At 38.6% G+C, this 23,258-nt stretch overlaps 1 protein-coding gene across 2 annotated transcripts in view; it reads left to right on the plus strand.

Moving 5' to 3' along the window:
* Positions 1-23,258, plus strand: part of gabbr1b (gamma-aminobutyric acid (GABA) B receptor, 1b) — a 113,201-nt gene that overhangs the window by 7,070 nt on the left and 82,873 nt on the right. The window contains exons 2-3 of one of the 2 annotated variants that reach the window (XM_073821829.1): positions 16,394-16,412; positions 20,805-20,954. In XM_073821829.1, coding sequence (XP_073677930.1) covers positions 16,394-16,412; positions 20,805-20,954 — 169 coding nt within the window. Of the gene's footprint in view, positions 1-16,393; positions 16,413-20,669; positions 20,955-23,258 lie in introns of those variants that run through there. The other variant, XM_073821828.1, reaches the window with a different exon arrangement.

Genomic DNA, 23,258 nt, shown 5'->3' on the forward strand with positions numbered 1-23,258 from the left:
AGTCAGAACATTCTAGAAACCAACTAGAACACCCTAGCAACAACTAAATGTATAAAGAAATGCCTAGCAACCAGCAAAAACACCCATGCCATTCCTAGTAATGAAATAAATCACCCTAGATACACTTAGAAACCAGCCAGAACATTCTAGCAACCAGTTAGAAGTCCCTAGCATGCCTAATTCATGCTATTAGAACAGCCTAATTTCATTTAGAACATCTTTACAACACCTAACAACCAACTAAAGGACATTAACAATGCCTAGTAACGAGGAAACCAGCTGTAGCCACTCCTTGCAAAAAGACAAACCACACTAGATGTAACTGAAAACCAGCCAGAACACCCAAACAGCCAGCTAGAACATCCTAAAAAACACCTAAATGTATAATAAATGCCTAGCAACCAGACAGAACTTTCTAAATACTCATAGCAGCAATATATCACCCAGCAATCATTTAGAACACCCTAGACACTCACAGCAACAATATGTGGCTAAGATATATCACCCTAGATACATGTAGCAAGCAGCTACAACACCCTAGCAACAACTAAATTTATACATAAATGCTTAACAACCAGCCACAACACCCTAGACACTTATAGCAACAACAAATTACCCTACAAACATCTAGCAACCAGCCAAAACACCCTAGCAACACCTTAAAGTATTATTAAATGCCTAACATCCAACCAGAACACCCTAGGCATTGATATATCAACCTAGATACATCTAACAACTGGCCACAATACCCTAGCAACACCTAAATGTAAAGATAAATAAATATAAATAAGTATACATAAATGCCTAGCAATGAGCCACAACACCCTAGACACTTACAGCAATGATATATCACCCTAGATACATCTAGCCACCAGACAAAACACCGTAGCAACACCTTAATGTATAAATAAATGCCTAGCAACCAGCCACAACACCCTAGACACTCGTAGCAACAATATATAACCCTAGATACATAAGCAACGAGCCAGAACACCCTAGCAACACCTCAACGTATAAATAAATGCCCAGCAACCAGCCACAACACCCTAGACGCTTAGAGCAATGATATATCACCCTAGATACATCTAGCCATCAGACAAAACACCTTAGCAACACCTTAATGTATAAATAAATGCCTAGCAACCAGCCACAACACCATAGAGACTCGTAGCAACAATATATTACCCTAGATACATCTAGCAACCAGCCAAAACACCCTAGCAACACAATATAAATACACTACCAGTCAAAAGTTTGGACACACTTCCCCATTCTCTTTGATGGGGAAGTGTGTCCAAACTTTTGACTGGTAGTGTAAATGTCCAACCATCCACAACACCCTAGCAACACCTTAATGTATAAATAAATGCCTAGCAACCAGCCAGAAAACCCTAGACACTCATAGCAACAATATATCACCCTAAATACATCTAGCAACCAGCCACAACACCCTAGCAACACCTTAATGTATAAATTAATGCCCAGTAACCAGACACAACACCCTAGGCACTCATAGCAACAATATATCACCCTAGATACATCTAGCAAACAGCCCAAACACCCTAGCAACACAATGGGGAGGTGTGTCCAAACTTTTGTCTGGTAGTGTATTTATACATTAAGCTACAACACCCTAGACACTCATAGCAACAATATATCACCCTAGATACATCTAGCAACGAGCCAGAACTCCCTAGCAACACCTAAATCTATAAATGAATGCCTAGCAACCAGCCCCAACACCCTAGCATCCAATCAGACCTATATAACCTCCACACATTTTTACAATGATATCATACAGATATAGTTACAAATGTAAAAATAAATGTGGTTACTATGCGGTTGATAGGTGTTCTGTGTGGTTGCTAGGGAGTGGCTCAGCAGTTTCTAGGGTGTTCTTGGTGGTTGCTAATTGGTTGCTTGCTAGCCCATGTCAAATAAGTCCATCTCCCCTACAATATTGAAGTATCTAGTTAAGGCTTCGGTCCTCCTTTTAATGCAAGTCATTTTCATCTTCATCATCCACAAAGCAAAAATCGAAGTCTGCTCCTTTAGAAAAGTAATAGCCTCTCCCTAACAGGTAGCTTAATTTGAGGTATCTTTTAGTATCATTTAGCAGCGGGATACGTTAAACATTGAATCTTAATACTTAGGGGTTTGTTCAAATCACTAACCCTAAGTATGAGCTATAATTATAGAGATGCTTGCCTTAACAAGGATGACTAACAAGCCACTTATAGATCCAACAATGACAATGTACTGCATCAGTCTGGAGGAAGTATTGAAAGTTCTGGGATGAAATGCACTGTCTGGTCATTTAAAAGGAACAGGCGCTGTCTGCGTATATCATTAGGCTTTAGTGGGTGAGACAGGATGATGTGGTGTATTGATTGATGAAATAGGTGGCTAAGAATGAGAGTAATGAAGGCTTGGTGTTTGTTATGGCTTTTAGTCATTAGACAAGCACACTGCTGCCCTCCAGAGAGAGAACTTTAGGAGATGCTGCCGTTCAATATTGATGTTGAGAATGAAGCTCTGTGATTGGTCCACTCTCAACGTTCAGCATGCCGCATTAGAGGATTTTAATTAAGAGAGGATGCACACAGCACCGGTGCAATCTTGCTCTCTCCCCCTCTCTCTTTCTCCACCTATCGATGGAGCTCACAGCATGTAAAAGGTCATCACATGAAAGCATTTCCGTGTCCGTGTGAATGAAAGCGCCGTGCTTGTCGGAGTAGGTTTTAATTCATCCTGTGTATGTGTTTCTATGCATCTTTGAATGTCTGTTTTGTGCTGCGTTTCTCTCAGTGTGTGATAATTTCACGGGTAGCCAAGAAAAAGGTCTCCCTTTGGATCGATTTCCCCAATGGCATTTACATGACATTCGCAGTGCCCACTCAAACCTGGAACCGGCTTCTGCATCCGTGGACCTAATCTCATTCTCAACAGAAGTCTATGAAATCCGTGTGCATTCGGGCGGGAGAATGAGACCGTGGAAAATAAACAAGGGTTAGCTTGAGCTCTCCTCATTTTCTGAGTCCCGTTTTACTTAAAAGTGTCGATAAATTATTCAGGACCAATCACAGAATGTTACAACTGGAATTGCAGAAGTGGCTTGCAGCTACAGCAGTGTGTCAGAAACCCTCCTGTCTGCTATTTTCTTGTCCATGTTACCCAGTCCCTCCACCTGCCACTGCACACATCACCAAAATACAACACAACCACAGCTACTGACTTGTCACATACGTTGAGACACCTGCCACGTTGACTTCCAGAAAATGACACATCTGTAACACCTACCGGGTGACGTCTAACACGATGCAACGCTCATCACAGCTGCTTCCCTTAGGACAGCACACTCAGTATCTTAAATACCATATTGGATTTTTAACCCTGGGTTATCATGTTCCATGTTGCACAATGTTCAAGCCTTGGGTTAGTAATTAAAGCTGAAATGGGTAATTTTTTGGATGTTAAAATGCTTCCTTCGCTCTCAGATTACTGTTATTCATATATTAATATATTATATGGTACATATGTACAACAGTTCTTTCTGGTCCTCGAATCTGATTTTGGTATTTCTCACAGCGAGAGGCATAGCATTTTTTGGGTAAATCTAATGGTCTTTGGTCTCATTAATCTATTGTTTGTTCCAGAGCAAATAGTTTTGGATGAGGGCAAAATCTCATCATGTTATATTTTATGTAAATTTATTATGTAAACCAGAGCGCTGCCTTTGTGCTTTTGACTTAGTAACGGGAACAGTGTGTGTTTGTGATGGTAATTTTAGTTACATGATACTGCCATTAGATGGTAAAAAGAAAACAGTCAACAGTAAAGACTTTTATATTGAAAGAGATTAAAAAACAGGGTCGTAAAAAAGCAAGTTACTTTAACTTTTAACAACACATTGTAACAAATGCACTGATCAGCGCTGTTATCAGAAATCCCCCTTAACAGATGAAAGGATAGTATGACAAAGATAACGCTTTCCTCAGCGAACATTTAAACTAATGTTTTATTGTGAATATGAGATTGAGCTGAAGAATAAGTGCTGTATTAGATGTAGGTAATCACACTTGCTTCGTCCATGTCTCTCTCATAGTACAGTGAGCTTTTAATAGCAATACAATAAGCTTACTGAATAAGCTTTCAATGAAGCAACTCCTTCGTTACCAGTTCTAAAGTGACGTTTTTAAATGATACATTTAATAACGGAGGCTTGGGCTCAGCTGTTAAACTGTCAAATTGAGATTTGAATCAATTACAGAATGAAATAGTTTGCACAAAAGAGGGTTTTCAAAGAAGTTATTGTTTCTTATGTATTTACACACTCATGCCGTCGAACTGTTGTGTAAATGCAATATCGCACTTGTAGCTGTGTAAAACTGAAGACTGGAGTAATGACACTGAAAATTCAGTTTTGCATCACAGGTATAAATTACATTTTAAAATATATTCCAAAGAAAACAGATAACTTAAATTGTAATAATATTTTACAACATACTGTAACATATCTGTATCCTATACTGTACATATAATTTTACTGTATGTACATGATCAAATAAATGCAGTGTTGTTGAGCATAAAAAAATCTCTTAAAAACGTTTTAAAAATTATATTGACTCAATATTTGAACATTCTAAGTCCACATTGAAAAGTTGGAAATTACAGTTTAATTCAAACCCGGGCATTAACAACACTTTAGGATTTTGAATAAATTAAAACAAACAAAAAAAGAGATATTTAAGAATTTGTAGTGAAAAAAAAAAGAAAAGAAAAATTCAGAATAGAAGCATTTTCCACTTTGAGTGATCTTGTTTTGACCCCACTTTATATAATAGTTCTGTCTTAATCCCTTTTAAATCCTTAGATAACACTTTTAGTGCCGTTTATTGCCGAATCTAAACTCAGTCGGCTGTCTGTCGCTAAACAACCCTACAGTAACGTTCTAGCAGTGTTGTTTCATGCTGTACATTAGGGTTAAAGCAATTACAACCACCAAATTAGTGTGAATTGCTGGCTAACCAAGGGTTAACAGCGGCCCTAACCTGAGGTCCGAAAATACCCAGGCTTAGGCATAGCACAGAAATCCTGAAATCAGATCCACTCACCTCCACATGTCGGCATGAACGACAGTGATGATCCCAGATTGCATGTTGGAAAGGCGGCAGTGGTCTGAAAGTGATGTGGTGAAGCCGGCGCCATCAGCTCTGTGATTTATCAGCGTCTCCTTTGACCTCCATCATGCCAGCTGATCATCGGCACCGCCTAGGTTAAGTGGCTCACCTGTGGGCAGCGTTTGAGAGAAATGATCCACATAGTATCCTAATCCTCCAGACCAGCTCAGCTGCCGGCTCTCCCCCCTCCTTCCTCTTTCCTTCTCTACGTATCCCACTCACACTTTCTCTATTACCCTGTCAAGCTCTTGTGTACGTTTAATAATGTGACCGCTGATTTGAATACAAGTATTCTCTGCCCCTGAAGGCTATTTGAAAATAATGAGTTGTAACGTGCCGATCACGCTGCCGCAAGAGAAAAGATTGCATTAAACGTGGCGCAAGCAGGTTTGCGGTGTCATTTATGTGCATTTCCTTTCCCAATTATCCTTGCTTCATGTGTGTAATAGAACCAATGAGAGGACTTTTTTTATAAGCCTCTTCATAACACGCAGCATGCTTCACGCATTTACCGCAATCACTTGCGAGGAAGATGCTGATGCAATCACAACTAACTTGTTACATGGTTTATCAATGTCTTCCCTCCCTCGGATTCTCGCCTTGCCTTTGGAGATCCTGAAAATACCTCGGCATCAATCCGGCTTATTCTCTTTCTGCCTATTCATCGAAGGTGCAAAAACACAAGGGTTCTCGAACAATGAAACGAACGCTCCAATGACAAGCGCATCATAAGAGATGGACCATAAACATGAGGGATGGCGGAGCCAGGAATAGCAGAGAGGGTCCAACTCTGATCGTAGAGCCAGGGAGATTAGAGTGTGTTTTACTGAAGCATGGCAGATCACATTAACGCTACTACATTTGGCCAAATGAGAACGGGAGGAGAAGATAAAGGGGCAGGTAGTGTGAAAGTGTAGGCATAAATAATGGCCGCAGAGGTGAAACTTTGGAGTGATGGAGATGGCAGAATTCAGATTAGAATTTTTGGCAACCGCGTTTGCCACTTCATATGTGGTTTACACTATCATTCAAAAGTTTGGGGTTGGTTGGTTATGTTATTCAAAAAAGTCTCTTATATTTACCAAAGCTGCATTTATTTGATCAAAAGAAGGAAAAAATTAATGTGAAATTTCTAAATGTAATTTATTAATGTGATGTAAAGTTAAATTTTCAGCATCATTACAGTCTTTAGTGTCACAAGACCCTTTAGAAATCACTGTAAGCTAATTTGCTCCTTACTAAATTGGATTCTATGATGATTATAAAAGTAAAAAACTGCATTTATTTGAAATAATAATCTTTTGTAACATCATAAATGTCTTTATGCTCATATTTGATTCAATTTAATGCATCCTTGCAATTAAAGTATTAGTTTATTTTCTTAAAGGGGACATTGGATGTCTATTTTTCACAAATTGGTATAATTCGTTAGGGTCTTCATTAAATATCTGTAACATACTTTGGTTAAAATTCCTCGATAGTTGTGTAAAACAACACCTTTTACCTTGTCAAAAACAGCTTTGTTTACAGCAACCCGTTTCAGTGCATGGCTCTTTAAATGATAATAAGCTACTGCTGACCCTGCCCCCTTCTTTCTTTTTTTTATGTATTCGGTGGCATATTACCATCAAAAACAAAACAAATCCACTGCATCCTCAGTGACTCTGATGTCGGGAGAAAATAAAGATTTTTACGTTCACTTTTAAATCCAACTACAAAACACATGCATTGCTTGATACATTGTTGTTGCTGCAGCTGCTTGAGCATGGAGAAAATGGTGGACACTGTACAACTGGCTGAGGATGGAAATTTGCTAATACGGGACAGTCCGCCAGTGCCTGTGGGTGGGGCTTGAGCAATATGATGTCATATTGCTCAAAAAAAATCAAAATGGCTTGATAATTCAGACTGTTTAGGTCTTTTGGGGATACAAAAAATAGTGAATTGATTTTTATCATTGTAGGGTGGTTGTGTCCACACACTGCTAAGACACATTCACATGCAAACACCATGGAAAAGTGAATTTTGCATCCGATGTCCCCTTAAAAAAACAGTCTTTAAAGTATTAATTTCTTAAAAAACTTTTCAATAGTGCATATCTGACATATGATTGCACTGACCTACATGCAACTTTGTTTTATTTTTACTTTTAATTCTTTGTTTCTTAGCTCTATTCATTGAGGTCATTTCGGCATTTACAGGGATTAGTGATTAGTCAATTTGGAAATGTCTGCTTTTCTCTTGCTACCCACGAGAACATTTAAATCGCTTACTGTTTTTTTGACAAATAGGGATGGGTGGAAGCTTAATTTCCATCCAAATCCACATCTGTGAATTTAAAAGCAGGAATGAAGCCAAAAGTCATCCATTTCAAGTTGCCCTGTGATATAATGTATCATTTTAATAATGTGCATTTTTGGTCAAATTAAAGATAATGTGACAGAAATGTGAGTGGGAGCTTTTAAGTTAAAGCAAAGTCAGCAACAGGTAGAGTTGCAGTACAATTGCTATACATTTACAGTTATGGTCAAAAGTTTACATACACCTTGAAGAATAAAAAAAGTTGAATTTATAAAAATGACCCTGTTCAAAAGTTTACATACACTTGATTCTTAATACTGTATTGTTACCTGAATGATCCACAGCTGTGTTTTTTGTTTAGTGATAGTTGTTCATGAGTGCCTTGCTTGTCCTGAAGAGTTAAACTGCCCGCTGTTCTTTAGAAAGTCCTTCAGGTCCCACAGATTCTTTGGTTTTTCAGCATTTTTCTGTATTTGAACCTTTTCCAACAATGACTGTATGGTTTTGAGATCCATCTTTTCACACTGAGGACAACTGAGGGACTCATATGCAACTATTACAGAAGGTTCAAACACTCACTGATACTTCAGAAGGAAAAACAATGCATTAAGAGCCAGGGGATGAACACTTTTGAACAGAATGAAGATGTGTACATTTTTCTTATTTTTCCTAATTATTATATATTTTTTATTTAGTACTGCCCTTCAGAAGCTACAGAAGATACTTACATTTTCTCAGAAGACAAAATAAGTTAAACTTAAACCTGATCTTCAAATTCAGAAAGTGTTTTCTTAATGCATTGCGTTTCCTTTTATTTTATTTATTAGTTGATTATGTATAAAGTGAATGTAAACAGACATTAGGCCTTGCAGTGTAAATGCAGCCAAATCCAAAACCAGAAGGAGGAGGTGGAGTAGGCAGTTAGTGGAGACAGTTTGGAGATCAACCAAATTCTGTAAACCACATAGTTTAATCTAGTAGGCATGCACGTCAAGTAGTTTTATTGTCATTCCTCCCATTACAGAGTGAGTGTAGAAAAAGAATGCAAAACAGCTCCGCTGAAACCAGTGTTCAGCGCAACAAAGGCGATGGCCGTGACAGCTGACAGCAAAGGAGCACTGGAATATTTTCTCAGCAAGACTTAAAAGGCGTCGTTGGAAATTGCCGTTACCCGCTGTCCGCTATGTAGCGTGTTCCCGATGCAAATAATGGAACTGTGTAATTGCACTCTGATAGGGCAACTGCGTGCGTTTGAATGAAGCGAACAGACTGAGCTCAACAGTAATTTATAAGAACCGCACGCTTTAGAGCACACCGCTTTTTGGCGCGTTTTAGCCAGGAGCGTTAACCATCAGTGGGCTAGCGGAGGATTTAGAAGGACAGACGTTCAAAACAGCAGGTGTGTTATTAAGCAGCGCCTGGTCATATTTCACACTCCAATTCAGCAGAGCAGCCGAGAGCTGTGGTCGCGGCTCGCTCACTGTGCCGCAATCCCGGCACGGATAGATTCTTCCGTTGCTTTGTTATCAAAGCGGCAAACGCAGACACGGTTTAGAACTTCTCTGTCGTGGAAGAGCGTGGCGAGCGGTGCTTTTTCCTCTATATTTGATCGTGCCTCGGCTCCTCAGTCATTGTGACGGCTGAGTGATCTGTCTCCTAATATTCTCTGATTCATTTACTTCTGGTGGGCCTGGGGAATGGGCGACGAGGCAATTCTGAACTCCGGCATTTAGCGGTAAATGAAATTTGGTGTCAGATCTAACAAATCTGTTTGGAGAAAGCACTCCACGGTGGACAAATAAAAGGATTACTGGGGTGATGAGAGGAAAGTCTTTGGCTGGATGCTGAGATCGCAGCCCAGACCGTCTGTAGGGGATTGGATATTTATTTACTCAAAGTCATGCGTTATTTGCATCTCTGGTTTTGCCTCTTCTCCGCATATTGAGTCGACCTCTTTCGTTATTGAATTATGCCTATGTGGAAAATAACAGCAGACGCCTTTGTTCGTCCTTTGTGCACTTGATGCATATCAGTGGCGCCTTACAACTGCCTGCCTGCTTTCATGTGTTCGGTGACCTGGCAACCTCAAGAACCAATCAAGCTGCCCAGCTGTGACCTGGCAACCAGAACAGCCAATCACAGCGTCCCACTGTGACCTTGCAGCCGTGGCATGGCACGGCGACTTGCGCAACCATGATCATTAGCAGGCAACCACCTGTCACTTCGTTTATTTCCGCTTGTCTGTGGAGGTCAAAGAATCGATTGTAATTGCAGAGGATGTCGTTCTTCGTAAAATGATAGTCTCTCTTACGAATATGATGTCGATGGGGTGTCATTTTCTTCGACATGAAGTGTCTTGATGGTGGGTTACAGCACAGCTCATTTATCTGCTTCTGTACCAGGACCTCGTGGTGCATTCTGACATTTCCTCACAATTTAATGACCAAATATACCCTGGCAGTTGATTTTAGATGTTTTGTGGACAAGATAATAATAAACACTCTTGTACAGGTGTATTTTATAATTCGTGAATGTTTTGGCAGCTGTATCCAACAATGAGCACATTTCCCAACTTTATGGCCCACTATGAAATATCGCATAAATGCAAACCAGGCTCTTCTATTAAGACCCTGCAACTCAATCCTGTAACTAGGTTGTAATTCCAAACCCCAGGCATATTAGTAATGTGAGTTAAATGGCTGTAGAGCTGCTGCCCTTCACTTAAGGAATGGTGTCAGATTTCTCTAGTAAGAGAAGCCAGATTCACTGCAGGAACTGGAATGAACACAAATGGATGTTACTGCGACCGTGGGTTTTAAGTACAGTTGTGTTGAGAATTGGTTATTGCTCCACTTCAAATAAATAAGTAAAAATATAGAATTACCAGGATAGTCTAATTGGATAATAATTGACTCTCACTCTCAGTTCTTTTTAGTGAATCAAAACCATTCAGCAAAACCAGTGTCGAAACCATTTGTCAAACGAATAGCTGCAATTTGTGTTTGTTTTAATGGATCTACAACATTCAGCTCAACCATTCTTGGCCAGCTTCTGAACTCTAGTGGAATTAGTTACTATTAGTTAATTAGTTTAGTGTCTAATTAATGTTTCTAATTAGTCAATTCTTTTAGTGAATTAAAAACATACAACGTAAAGTCCAAATCCTGAATTAATGACTGATATGAGCCAATTATGATTTAAAAAACATACAGTGCAACCTGTGTAGTCCAGTTCCCAAACAATGACTCGATGAGCCAGTTGTTTTAAGTAATTTAGGGTGTTCACACTTGTCATGTTTGGTTCAATTAAAACAAGCTCTGGTGTGATTGCTCTGTTAGTGTGGTTCATTTTAAGTATGAACGCTGCCCTCCGAACCCTGGTGCCCACCAAACAAGCGAGCTGAAGATGGGTCTTGGCTAAAAAGATGGGTCTTGGCTAAAAAGATGGGTCTTGGTCCGCTTTCAAATAAACTCTGGTGCGGATCGAATTAAATGTGAACGCAACATGGACCAAATGCTTTTAAACAAATCAAAAACAGGAAGAGATGACAAGATGCGCCACTATGTGACATAATTTCACGAAGGGTGTATCCAAAACAAAATGTGGAGCAAATGTGGAGCAACGAGGAGGTTAAGTGACTTTTATGAGCTCTTTGTGAGTTTGCAAGTGTATTAGATGTATTCAACTTAAAGCTTTAAGTTGAACACACCTTTTCCTTTTGTTTGCAGTGTTTGGTGAGTTCAGTCGTAAAATATACGCCATTCAACCCAACCAATCAGGTTGTGAATGTATCACTATGCCTTTAGGTTTGGTATATTAAGGTTCGCTGTCAAAAATGCCAGTGTGAATGCTAAGTGGACCAGGATCAAATGTATAATTTTCCTTTTTGGTCCAGACCAAATGAACCAAACGAACCAAACTACAAGTGTGAACACACCCTTAGAAACATACAGCACAATCAGTGTAGTCCGATTCCTGAATGAATGACTCTAGTGAGCCTGATCTTTTTAATGAATCAAAACTAAACAGCACTACCAGTGTGGTCTAATTGTCTAATGATGATTCAAATTAGTCCTTTTTGTTTTTGTAGTGAATTAAAAAGCATACAGGTACAGAATTTACCAATGTAGTCCAATTACCGAATGAATGACTCTTATGAGCCAGTTAGTAATCAAAAAGATGTAGCACAATCAGTGTAGTCCAATTGTCATGATCGGGGCTGTGGGGTTTCCCTCAGCCTCCTGAGGTCGCTATTCACACTGCACTTCTGATAGCATTCACCTGTCCTTGTCGTTAACACTGATTCACTCACAGCTGTTCACCATTTGGACTTTTGTATAAGAACTCTCATTTATCACTCCTGCTTCATGTCTGCATTGTCTTCTGTCTTGTGTGTTATGTTTTGTTCTTGAAATCCCTAGCCTTTGACCGTGTTCTTGATTTTGTTATTTTGTGTTTCAGTTTATGTTCAGTTTGTGCCGTGTTGGCCTTTTGGTTTATGTTTATTTGTGTTTATTTAATAAAATCATTCTCTCCCTGCATTTGGACCCAGACCTCCCTTACTCAACCGTGACAATTTGTTAATGTGATGGACACTATGAATTGTATCAGTAGTATTTTATAAATATTACCTCTTTTTGTTTGTTTGTTTAGTATTTTGTTTATTATATAGCAAACCAGTAATTGGATTGCATTTATTCTTTGCCTTTAACAAGACATTAAAAAGTCATAAAAATTGTTCTGGCATCAATTTGAAATGAAATGCCACTTTTGCCCTAAAATATGAATTCATTAAAAGTATTAAATGAATCATTAAGAGAACCATTTAGGAATCAAAAGCATAACCAGAAACATTATAATTCATTACACTTCCCATCTGTAGTTTTTAGGTTCAGGGAACAGGAACACAATGACAGAGATTTAAATCATTCCTCGAACAATCGGTTGGGCTTTAGGTTTTTTAATCACTAAAAAGAGCTGGCTCAGAAAAGTCAGCGTAGTCTGATTCCTGAACAAATGAACAGGTTCTTTTTATTTATTCAAAAGTTTACAGTACAACCAATGTAGTCTGTTAGTCTAATGAATATTTTTAATGACTTTTAGTAAATTAAAGACAACATAGAACAAAGAATGACTACAAAGAATGAATACATCACAATCAGTGTAGTCTGATTCATGAACGAATGACTCTAGTGAGCCACTTATTAACCAAAAACATGCGGCATGACCAGCATAGTCTGATTCCTACTGTAAATGACTCTAACGAGCAAGTTCTTGTCTTACTTTCGAACAAATGGCTTCTGAGCAAATCAATCTTTTAAGCTGGTTTTAGAAAATCAACATACACTCAACCAGTATTTCCAGAGTCCTGAATGAATGGTTGTTTTGAGCTGGTTATTTTTAGTGAGTCTAAAACCTAAAGCACAACCAGTGTGGTCCCATTCCTGAACAAATTACTCTAATGAGTTGGTTCTGTCTAATGAATCAAACACAGCTTCACATCAAATACAGCTTACAGCTTACTGAGAGACTTAAATCAGTGTAGCTACTGGTTGTTAATGTAATGGACATTATGCATTGTATCAGTAGTATTTTACAAATGTTACCACATTTTTTTGGTTTGTGTAGTATTGTTGTTTAATAAACCGCATAGCATATCAGTTGTTAGATTGGATTTATGTTTTTCCCTTACCAAAACATTAAAAAGAATGCTTCAAAATATTGTTATAAATGTGGTATCAATTGGAAATGAAATGGAACATTTCCCCTTAAAATATTCATTCATTAAAAGTATTAAACAAATCATTAATGGAACCATTTTGAATCAGAAGCGTAACCAGAAACATTTAATTCATTACATTTCCCATCTGTAGTTTTAAGGTTCAGGGAACAGGAACACAATGACAGAGATTTAGATCATTCCTCAAACAATCGGTTGTGCTTTAGGTCTTAGATTCACTAAAATGTGCTGGCTTATAAAATTCCTGAACAAATGAGCAATTACTTTTATTACTTTTATGACTCTTATGAGCCATTTATGAATTATAAACATACAGTGCAACCTGTGTAGTCCAGTTCCCAAACAATTGACTCTAATGAGTTTAAGTAAATCAGAAACATACATCACAATCAGTGTAGTCTAATTCCTGAACAAATGACTTTAGTGAGCCAGTTATTAACCAAAAACATGCGGCACGACCAGTGTAGTCTGATTCCTAAATAAATGATTCTGAGTCAGTTCTTGCCCTACTCTCGAACAAATGGCTCCTAAACAAATCAATCTTATAAGTTGGTTGGTTTTAAAGAATCAGCACACACTCAACCAGTTTCCAGAGTCACAAATGAATGGCTGTTTCAAGCTGGATCTTTTTAGGAGTCTAAAACCTAAAGCATAACCAATGTGGTCTGATTCCTGAAATGACTTTAATGAGTTCTGTCTAGTGAATCAAACAGCAGCTTCACATCAAATACCGCTTACAGCTTACTAAGAGACTTAATGTTAATGTGATACACTTTATGCATGGTATCAGTAGTATTTTACAAACATTACCACTTTTTTGTTTGTTTAGTTTTGTTGTACAATATATGTGACCCTGGACCACAAAACCAGTCATAAGGTTAAATTTTACAAAACTGAGATGTATACGTCATATGAAAGCTCAATAAATAAGCTTTCTATTGTTATATGGTTTGTTAGGATAGGACAATATTTGGCCGAGATACATCTATTTGAAAATCTGGAATCTGAGGGTGCAAAAAAATCTAAATATTGAGAAAATCACCTTTAAAGTTGTCCAGATTAAGTTCTTAACAATGCATATTACTAATCAAAAATTACATTTTGATATATTTATAGTAGGAATTTTACAAAAAATCTTCATGGAACATGATCTTTACTTAATTTCCTAATGATTTTTGGCATAAAAGGAAAATCAATAAATTTGACCCATATTATGTATTTTTGGCTATTGCTACAAATACTGTATACCCCAGCTACTTAAGACTGGTTTTGTGGTCCAGGGTCACATATAACAAACCAGTTATTGGATTGCATTTGTTCTTTGCTTTTAACAAGACATTTAAAAGTCATAAAATCCTTCACAAGAGCTGTTTTAAATTTGGCACAAATTGGAATTGAAATGGCACTTTCCCCTAGAAATATTCATTCAATAAAAGTATTAAACAAATCATTAAAGGAACTATTTAGGAATCAGAAGCGTAACCAGAAACATTTAATTCATTATACTTCCCATCTGTAGTTTTAAGGTTCAGGGAACAGGAACACAATGACAGAGATTTAGATCATTCATTAAACAATCGGTTGTGCTTTAGGTTTTAGATTCATTTAAAAGACCTGGTTCAAAAGAGTCAGTGTAGTCTGATTCCTGAACAAATGAGCAGGTTCTTTTTATTTTTTCAAAAGCATACACTACAACCAACGTAGTCTAATGAATGTTTTAATGAGTCAGTTCTTTTAGTGAATTTAAAACATAAAACGTAAAGTCCAATTCCTGAAAGATTTACTCTTATGAGCCATTTATGAATTATAAACATATAGTGCAACCTGTGTAGTCCAGGTCCCAAACAAATGACTCTAATGAGCCAGTTTATTTAAGTAAATCAGAAACATACATCACAATCAGTGTAGTCTAATTCCTAAATGAATGACTTTAGTGAGCCAGTTATTAACCAAAAACATGCAGCACGACCAGTGTAGTCTGATTCCTAAATAAATGATTCTGAGTCAGTTCTTGCCTTACTCTCGAACAAATGGCTCCTAAACAAATCAATCTTATAAGGTTGGTTTTAAAGAATCAGCACACACTCAACCAGTTTCCAGAGTCACAAATGAATGGCTGTTTCAAGCTGGCTCTTTTTAGGAGTCTAAAACCTAAAGCATTACCAATGTGGTCTGATTCCTGAAATGACTCTAATGAGTTCTGTCTAGTGAATCAAACAGCAGCTTCACATCAAATACAGCTTACAACTGACTGAGAGACTTAAATCAGTAGCTACTGTCTGGTTGTTAATATGATACACTTTATGCATGGTTTAGTATTGTTGTACAATATATAACAAACCAGTTATTGGATTGCATTTATGTTTTACCTTTAACAAGACATTAAAAAGTCATAAAAATCCTTCACAAGAATTGTTTTAAATTCGGCATCAATTGGAAATAAAATGGCACTTTCCCCCTAAAAATATTCATTCTATAAAAGTATTAAACAAATCATTAAAGGAACCATAGTAATCAAAAGCCTAAGAAACATTTAATTCATTACACTTCCCATCTGTAGTTTTAAGGTTCAGAGAACAGGAACACAATGACAAAGATTTAGATCATTCCTCCAACTGTGAGTGTGAGCCCATCAAACACAGGAGATCTGGCTGCAGGTCCATTTAGACTCGAATTAGATGTCGAATTGCGCGGTTATCTCAGCATCATTCCCATTTGACTCCCCACCAACCAGTAGACAGTGTGGATATGGCTGTATCTTAAAATGATCTGTGCCTTTAGATCTGGAGAGAGTGATTTAATTGGTTCCATTAAGACAGCAATGGAGTGCATCAGGTGTCTGAATTACTGGCAGAGACAGTGAAAGGTGGCCCACAGGGACGTCGGCAGCCTGCTGCCAGCTCTTTGTGTATGCAGAGGGAGTGTTGGGGTAGAGCTGCTGACCTCCACGTGCTACAGCTTTGTGGGGCTGTGCATGACAGCAGTGAGATTTCTCTCGAGAGGCAGTTTTGCCTCATATTCCCCCAGTCGCCTTCAACCTTGACATTCTTCTCAAAAAGCATGTGCGGATATCCATACTAATTCTGGTGACATCCAGTCCGCTTTGTCGTGATCCTACTCCGAGCAGCCCGGGACATGCTACTCAGTCCTCTTAATGCAAATGCACAGAAAGACACAACAACAGAAGGACAGTAAAAGGGAATATTTAACTTTCAGATTTTGAGTTGGTGCTTACTGCACAGTATATACTGTATACTGACCACTACATGACAGAAATTGCAGTTGTGAACGTAAGTTTAAGTGAAAATTGCGTCATCATTTACTCCACATGGTGACCCTCCAAAAACATTGGACACCGCTAACATACATCAAAGAGGAAATCAATGGAAAATAGTCCAAAATTGTTCATGGTGTATTTATGTATTTAGCTATTTTAGCCAAGTTATTTTTTTTTTTTTCAGATAATATCACTGGCCTGTCTGGATGGTTGGCAATTGAAGCTCAGCCAGAGGCAGCAGCATCAATATTAGCATACCAATTAGATCAGAATCCCTTTCATAAGAACAAGTGTGAATAATTTAAATAATAAATGAATCATCAAAGTGTTAATTGGCTAAAGAAGAGGCGAGTTACCAACATACGGACAGTGTTTCCAGACTGTCACTAACTCATTCACTCTATAGTCTTAAGAAAACTTCAAACGTTTTTTTGTACCATTGTGGCGATGAATTGAACTTGATTATTTATATTCTATCTGTAGAGAATTTTGGTGCACTGGTTTGTTTCCAGTCAGGCGAGAAACCTAGGACTGTTTCACAAAATTAGTTTTGCAAAAGAAAAAAAATCAATATCCTAGAGTTCTTTTTTTATGAAGGAAACAAACAAAACCACAGCAGAAGTGTTTTGCATCTCAGAGCAACGCACAATGGTGGTTAATTACTGAATCAATCAGCCGTTTGAACGAATCGTTGAATGAATGACTCAATGACTCACTCATGCAGTGATTTGCTGCCACCTACTGATGATTTTAGGTTTATATTCAAAGTATATTTCCCCCAAAGCATTTCAAATATCACTAATGAATAAATAGTCATAATAAATAAGCAAAATATCATCTAATTATCATCAACAAAATTCAAGAAAATATAGAAAGTCTTTTTTATTATTATCGCACACCCCTTCTTTTGTGCACTTTTTTCTATTGCTCACTGCCACATTTGACCATTCAGGCTGCATCTTTTTGCCTTAGATCTCAGCAAGAGTGCTAACATTCTACCAAGTTTCAGAGATAAAAAACACCATTTTAGCAATGTCAAGTACTTTACCATAGAAATATACAGTTGAGGTCAAAAGTTTATTTAGTACTGACCTGATACTGATATTTCACATAAAAGACATTTACATATAGTCCATATAGAAAATAATTTGAATTTAATTGAATTTATAGAATGACACTGTTCAAAATTTTACATACGCTTGATTCCAAATACTGTGTTGTTACCTGAATGACCCACAGTTTTTTTTTTTGTTTTTTTTTGTTGTTGTTGTTGTTGTTGTTGTTGTTGTTTTTGTTTACTGATAGTTGTTCATGAGTCCCTTGTTTGTCCTGAACAGTAAAACTGCTTGCTGAAAAATCTTCAGGTCCAACCAATTCTTTGGTTTTTTAGCATTTTTGTGTATTTGAACCCTTTCCAACAATGACTGTATGATTTTGAGATCCATCTTTTCACACTGAGGACAACTGAGGGACTCGTATGCAACTATTACAGAAGGTTTAAATGCTAAAAAAAGATGCATTAAGAGCCAGGGGTGAAAACTTTTTAACTGAACGAAGATGTGTACATTTTTCAAATTTTGCCTAAATATCATACTTTTTTTCATTTAGTACAGCTCTTCAGAAGCTACAGATGATACTTGCATGTTTCCCAGAAGACAAAATACGCAAAATATACCCCGATCTTCAAATTCCAAAGGTTTTCACCCCCGGCTCCTAATGCATTGTGTTTTCTACTGAAGCATCAGTTAGCTTTGTACCTTCTGTAATAGTTGCATATGAGTCCCTCAGCTGTCCTAAGTGTGAAAAGATGGATCTCAAAATCATAACCTAATATTTAACTTCATAGCTGTTATAGCGCCACCTGTAGGCCAATCTACATAAAAGTTGGTGTGCTTCTTAAGAATCATATGTTGCGTTCGCTTACCTAATTTCTTGAAGTTCTGAGGTTTCTCTTACAAGCTATATGCTTTGGGGTAAATCAGTGTAGAATTGAGCGCTAGCGCCACCCTGGAGGCAAATCACCACTCTGCATGCACCACACATACAGGGGTTTATTTCATCTGTGGCACAACCCCAGGTCACTTGCAGCAGCTGCTAAGCTAATACCAGTTCTCTGATATATAACCAGCGCCTCTGGGTTTTAATGTTGGAGAGAATGAGAAAATCGAAATGGTTAGTGAGAGAGAGAAACAGAAAGGTGGCCCGAAACCTCTGCAGCTATTCCATCTCCATTGAGCCTAAAGTGCTTCACTTACAAAAGAAAAATAAAACTCTTGTTGGTTTAAAAAAAAAAGTAGATTCTACAATTGCTAATCAGCTTTGTGCCAGAATGTCAGTGAAAATATATCGGCGTAAGAATCTGAATTTCCCAAGGCATCTAGCGAAAGCGTTATCTCATGTTCCTAGCTAGAGTTTCATTATTCATTTCCAAGTCTGCTTGATCATGGCCCATGTCACGCCTAACTTTGAGTATCGATGTGATGTAACCGGGCTCGCGCTGTGTTTTTGCAGAAAGAGAAGTTGCAAGATCAGTCAAGAGTGTGCTGGGAATAAACCAAGCAGGAGAAAACAGATAGATCGCTGGAGCGATTCTCATCAACTCTCAGGATTAGTGAGAGGGCGAACGTGTTACCAAAGCCACTGAACGTGTAGAAAAATGGCTCTCGGCTCGGAGGAAAAACATTGGGTTCGGGGGAAGGTGAGGATGAGAGTTAGAGGAAGCGAAGGATCGGTGTCAGCCCATCAGTTTGGAAATACATTATTGAAGACTACAGTCGGGCACACACAGTCAATCCTCTACGGATCCTGTTTACCACGATGTATCTGCTGTAAGGTGCAGGATTAGTGTGAGCGCTGGCTGGGAGTTTGGAAATAGATGGTGCAGTGGAGATGAAGGTGTGTGGGAGAGAGGAACGAAGCATGTGATTCATAATGTAGTGTACAGCAGAATGTCTAGAATGGTTCAGGATACATACAATCCCTATATTGATCGGAAAACAACAACAAAAAGTAAGCGACATGAAAACTTTGACAGGATGCAATTGTGTTATTAAATATCGGGTGCCATCATAACCCACCTTGATTAATTAAAACATGTTTGGAATTAACTTCTAATGGATCCAAGGCAGATGGTTTGGGTGTAGTTAGCAGAAAAGGAGGTGGGGAGACGGGTGGGTAGCTAATAAACCAGAGTGGTTGTGTTAAGGGATTGCAAATTCAAAGTGCTCTGTGAAACGGAGAAGGAAAATGAGCCCCACACATCTCTCACAGTTTCTCTCTCTCTCACACGCACATACACAGTCAGTCTCTCTCTCTATAAACCAGCACTCTCTCTCTCTCTCCCTCAGTCTCCTGCTGCATCCAACGATCACAACACACACGCTCACTCACTGCTGTGACTTCGTTTATCGTTTCTTTTGTTTCCGTACTGGATTTTATACCAAGCAGCCACAAAGACATCTTCCGTTTTTCAGCTCTAATCGGTTTCCACTCCGAATTCGCAGAATTCTCGGTTTCGTCTATAGACGCGCACAGAAGATTCCCGTGGATCGTCTGTAACACTGCGCTGTCCATAAACAAGCATGTAACGTTCATTTCTTTGCTCTATTCGTTCCGGCTTCAGGAGAAGCGTGAGTACAACACGAAAAACTCTTTGAGGCAACGATTGTTATTGTTTTTAGCGCTCACGTTCGTTAATGTTATTTCGCGTAAATGTGTTACGTTGTTTAATTTAGTAACAAACGGCAATTTGTAACGTTACGTTAACTTTCAACGTAAGTTGAGTTTGTTGACTTAATGTCGGCTATTTAAAACTTTGAAACTAATATTTATAATTAGATAACTGGCTAACGTAAATAATAATAGTTTGAGTTTTCCTCTCCGCAGACTTACGTTATTAGGAATCAAAACCACATGCCTTTGAATCGCCATCGATGTTGTGTTTATGTTTTAGTCTTAAGCCTATCCAAGTTGAAAATGTAAACGAGTGTTGCTTCTAAAAGTATATTAAAGGTCTGTAGGAGTTAAAGCTACAGCATTCACGTGAGATTTTAAATGAAGTGATTTTTACCGTCCAAAAATATTTTTTATGAAAGCAAAATTCCTGTCAACAACCTCCAGCTTTGCCTTTCATGTAAAATAACGTCAAGAACATAAACTGTGTTGGCACACACTCATGCCCACTATGGCCAAACTATCCTGGCAGCATCACAGTGGAGGACGGCGCTTGCTATCAACTTCCTACTTTGTTTTGGCCACTCTTATTTTACTGTTCTCCTGGTCCTGCCCGGTTCTAGGCAAGAAGAAGCTCTACATCGGAGCCCTGTTCCCGATGAGCGGCGGATGGCCGGGCGGCCAGGCTTGCCTCCCTGCTGCCCAAATGGCCCTGGATCTGGTGAACAAGAGAGCGGATATTCTCCCGGATTATGAGCTTGAATTAATCCACTATGACAGTATGGTAAGTGAGCACTGCATGTGAACCTCTTTAATTACTTTCCGTTATGTGAACTGTTTGATAGCATGCAATTGAGTGTGCACCGACACTAGTCATTCCATAAGAGTGTTTACTTGTTGTTGATGTTGCTTATTCAAACAGTGCGGAGTGTCATTATCAGTGGCTTGCTGAAGATTTGTGTTCACAGGAGATTTCCGAGCAAATTTACATTTTACTACAGCATATTAGGTCAGCTGTAGTATGCTAATAAGGCTTTGGTGGACGCTAATGAACATAATGTTCTTTAAATGGGAATTTGCAGTTGATTCAGTGTGACTTCATTAAAGCTGCGCGGAGGAATGTTTTGACAGCATCATATTATTCGTCGGTTATGCTGTCACCTGAGGTTTGCTGGCAAAAATCTATTCATACCTTCCGTTTTCCCTGTTCGTATCTTTCCATTTGCTTCACTCTCTCTCTACTTCTCTCCATCTTTCCCACCTGCGTCCCTCCTCCCCCGCACAAGAGATGCCAATGCATACTGCCTCTCTCTCACACGCACACACACACACACACACATATGCAGAGTGCAAGCCAGAGTTTTAGATAGAAAAGACATACAGATACATGCAGAGCGCAAACAGTTAATTCTCTGTGACTGTTCGGTGTTGCTAAGAGCTTCGCCGTGATTGGTCGGAACGGGTCTGCATTGGAACCCCGCTTCAAAGATACAGGAGAAGGAGGAAAGACTGGGGGTGGAGGTTGGCATGACAACAGTTACCAAGAACACTGCTGTTCAAACAAACACACAAGGCCTCAGATTGCTCTGACAAAAGACAGGAAAAAAGCACGGCCCTTTATGATTATTGCATAAACAGAGGCAGATGGATAAACGGGAGAAATTAGCCGGCTGCTCTGTCTGCAGTCGGACATATTGAGAGCATCGTTTCTGATCCCCAGCGGTAGGTGGATGTACTCAGGACCCCTGTGGATCAGAGTGAATGCATGCACACAGAAACACGCTCATGCAGAGAGCCGCGTCTGATTAGGATTCAGCACCATGGACAGCTACATTTAGAGAGCAGAAAAGCGCTGTGTCATCAGGAGGTATATACGGCGAGCAGGAACATTTCATCTGAGTTGGGTTTTAGGTATTCAGACTCAGATGTTCCCTCCTGAGCCACAGAAAGAACAGTCTCATTAAACCTGCGCCCAGCGTGGTTCTGGGCCGCTGTGATTGGAGTGGAGGAATGGCACTCTCCACGGGGCGACTGGGATGGTACGACGGGGCTGGCTTATTAGTATGGACTGGACCGGTGCCTGATTTCCCCAGAGCCGCGATGTGAGATCACTTGGCCTTAACACTTGCACCGTGGGGTCGCTAATGTGTTTTTGGGGTTTGTTCGTCTACTGATTTGAATGATGGAAGAGATGCTGAAATCTCTAGTTCATTCAGTGCTGTAGATTCAGCATAAATAAACCAACTCTAGAACAGCTGTCATCGAATTTGGAGTGTGAAATGGACACTTTTCACATTTCCAGGGTTCACAGAAGTGGAAGTCCTCATAGTTTGGTGTATTTATGTAGTAGGGAACAGAAACTACAACAGATATATTTTTTACTTTCCCATTTACCCTAATAGTAAAAGAAAGACAAAAAACACATCTGTGAAAACATCCATAGTGTTCATTTTGTCAGTTGTTTTGTTTTTTTACTGTCTCAAATGCCCTATTTCAGGCCTCTCCTGTAACTATCCTGTTTTTGTTTAGGCAAGTTTTAGTTGACTAAAAGTCTGTGAATTTTTGTCTAGTTTTAGTCAATGAAAACTTTTCATTTCATAATAGTAAAACTGATAATCATAATTATTTTGCTCAAAATTATAATTGTGATTACTAATCATGATTGTTGTCATTTGAGAAAATTCATCAGAAATGCCAAACTTTTACCTATAAGCACAAATAAAGAGAATGTCAACTCATACACGTGGCATATTTTATTTATTTATGAAATTAAACACAATCTCCACATCATAAAAACTAGTAAAACTCAGAAGCTTCTCTCAAAATCTCAAAATTCATTGAAAATCCTAATATTAAAGAGTTAGTTTCCCCAAAAATGAATATTCTGTTATAAATTACCGATGCTGTTCCAAATCCAGAAGACTTTTGTTCATCTTTGGAACACAAATTATTATTTTTTTTATTGAAATCTGAGAGCTTTCTGACCCTGCATAGACAGCAATGCAACGGACATGTTCAAGGCCCAGAAAGGTAGTAAGGACATCGATGAAATAGTCCATGTGACATCAGTGGTTCAATCGTAATGTTA

This window comes from Garra rufa, chromosome 17 (genome assembly GCF_049309525.1).
Source record: "Garra rufa chromosome 17, GarRuf1.0, whole genome shotgun sequence".
Taxonomy (NCBI): domain Eukaryota; kingdom Metazoa; phylum Chordata; class Actinopteri; order Cypriniformes; family Cyprinidae; genus Garra; species Garra rufa.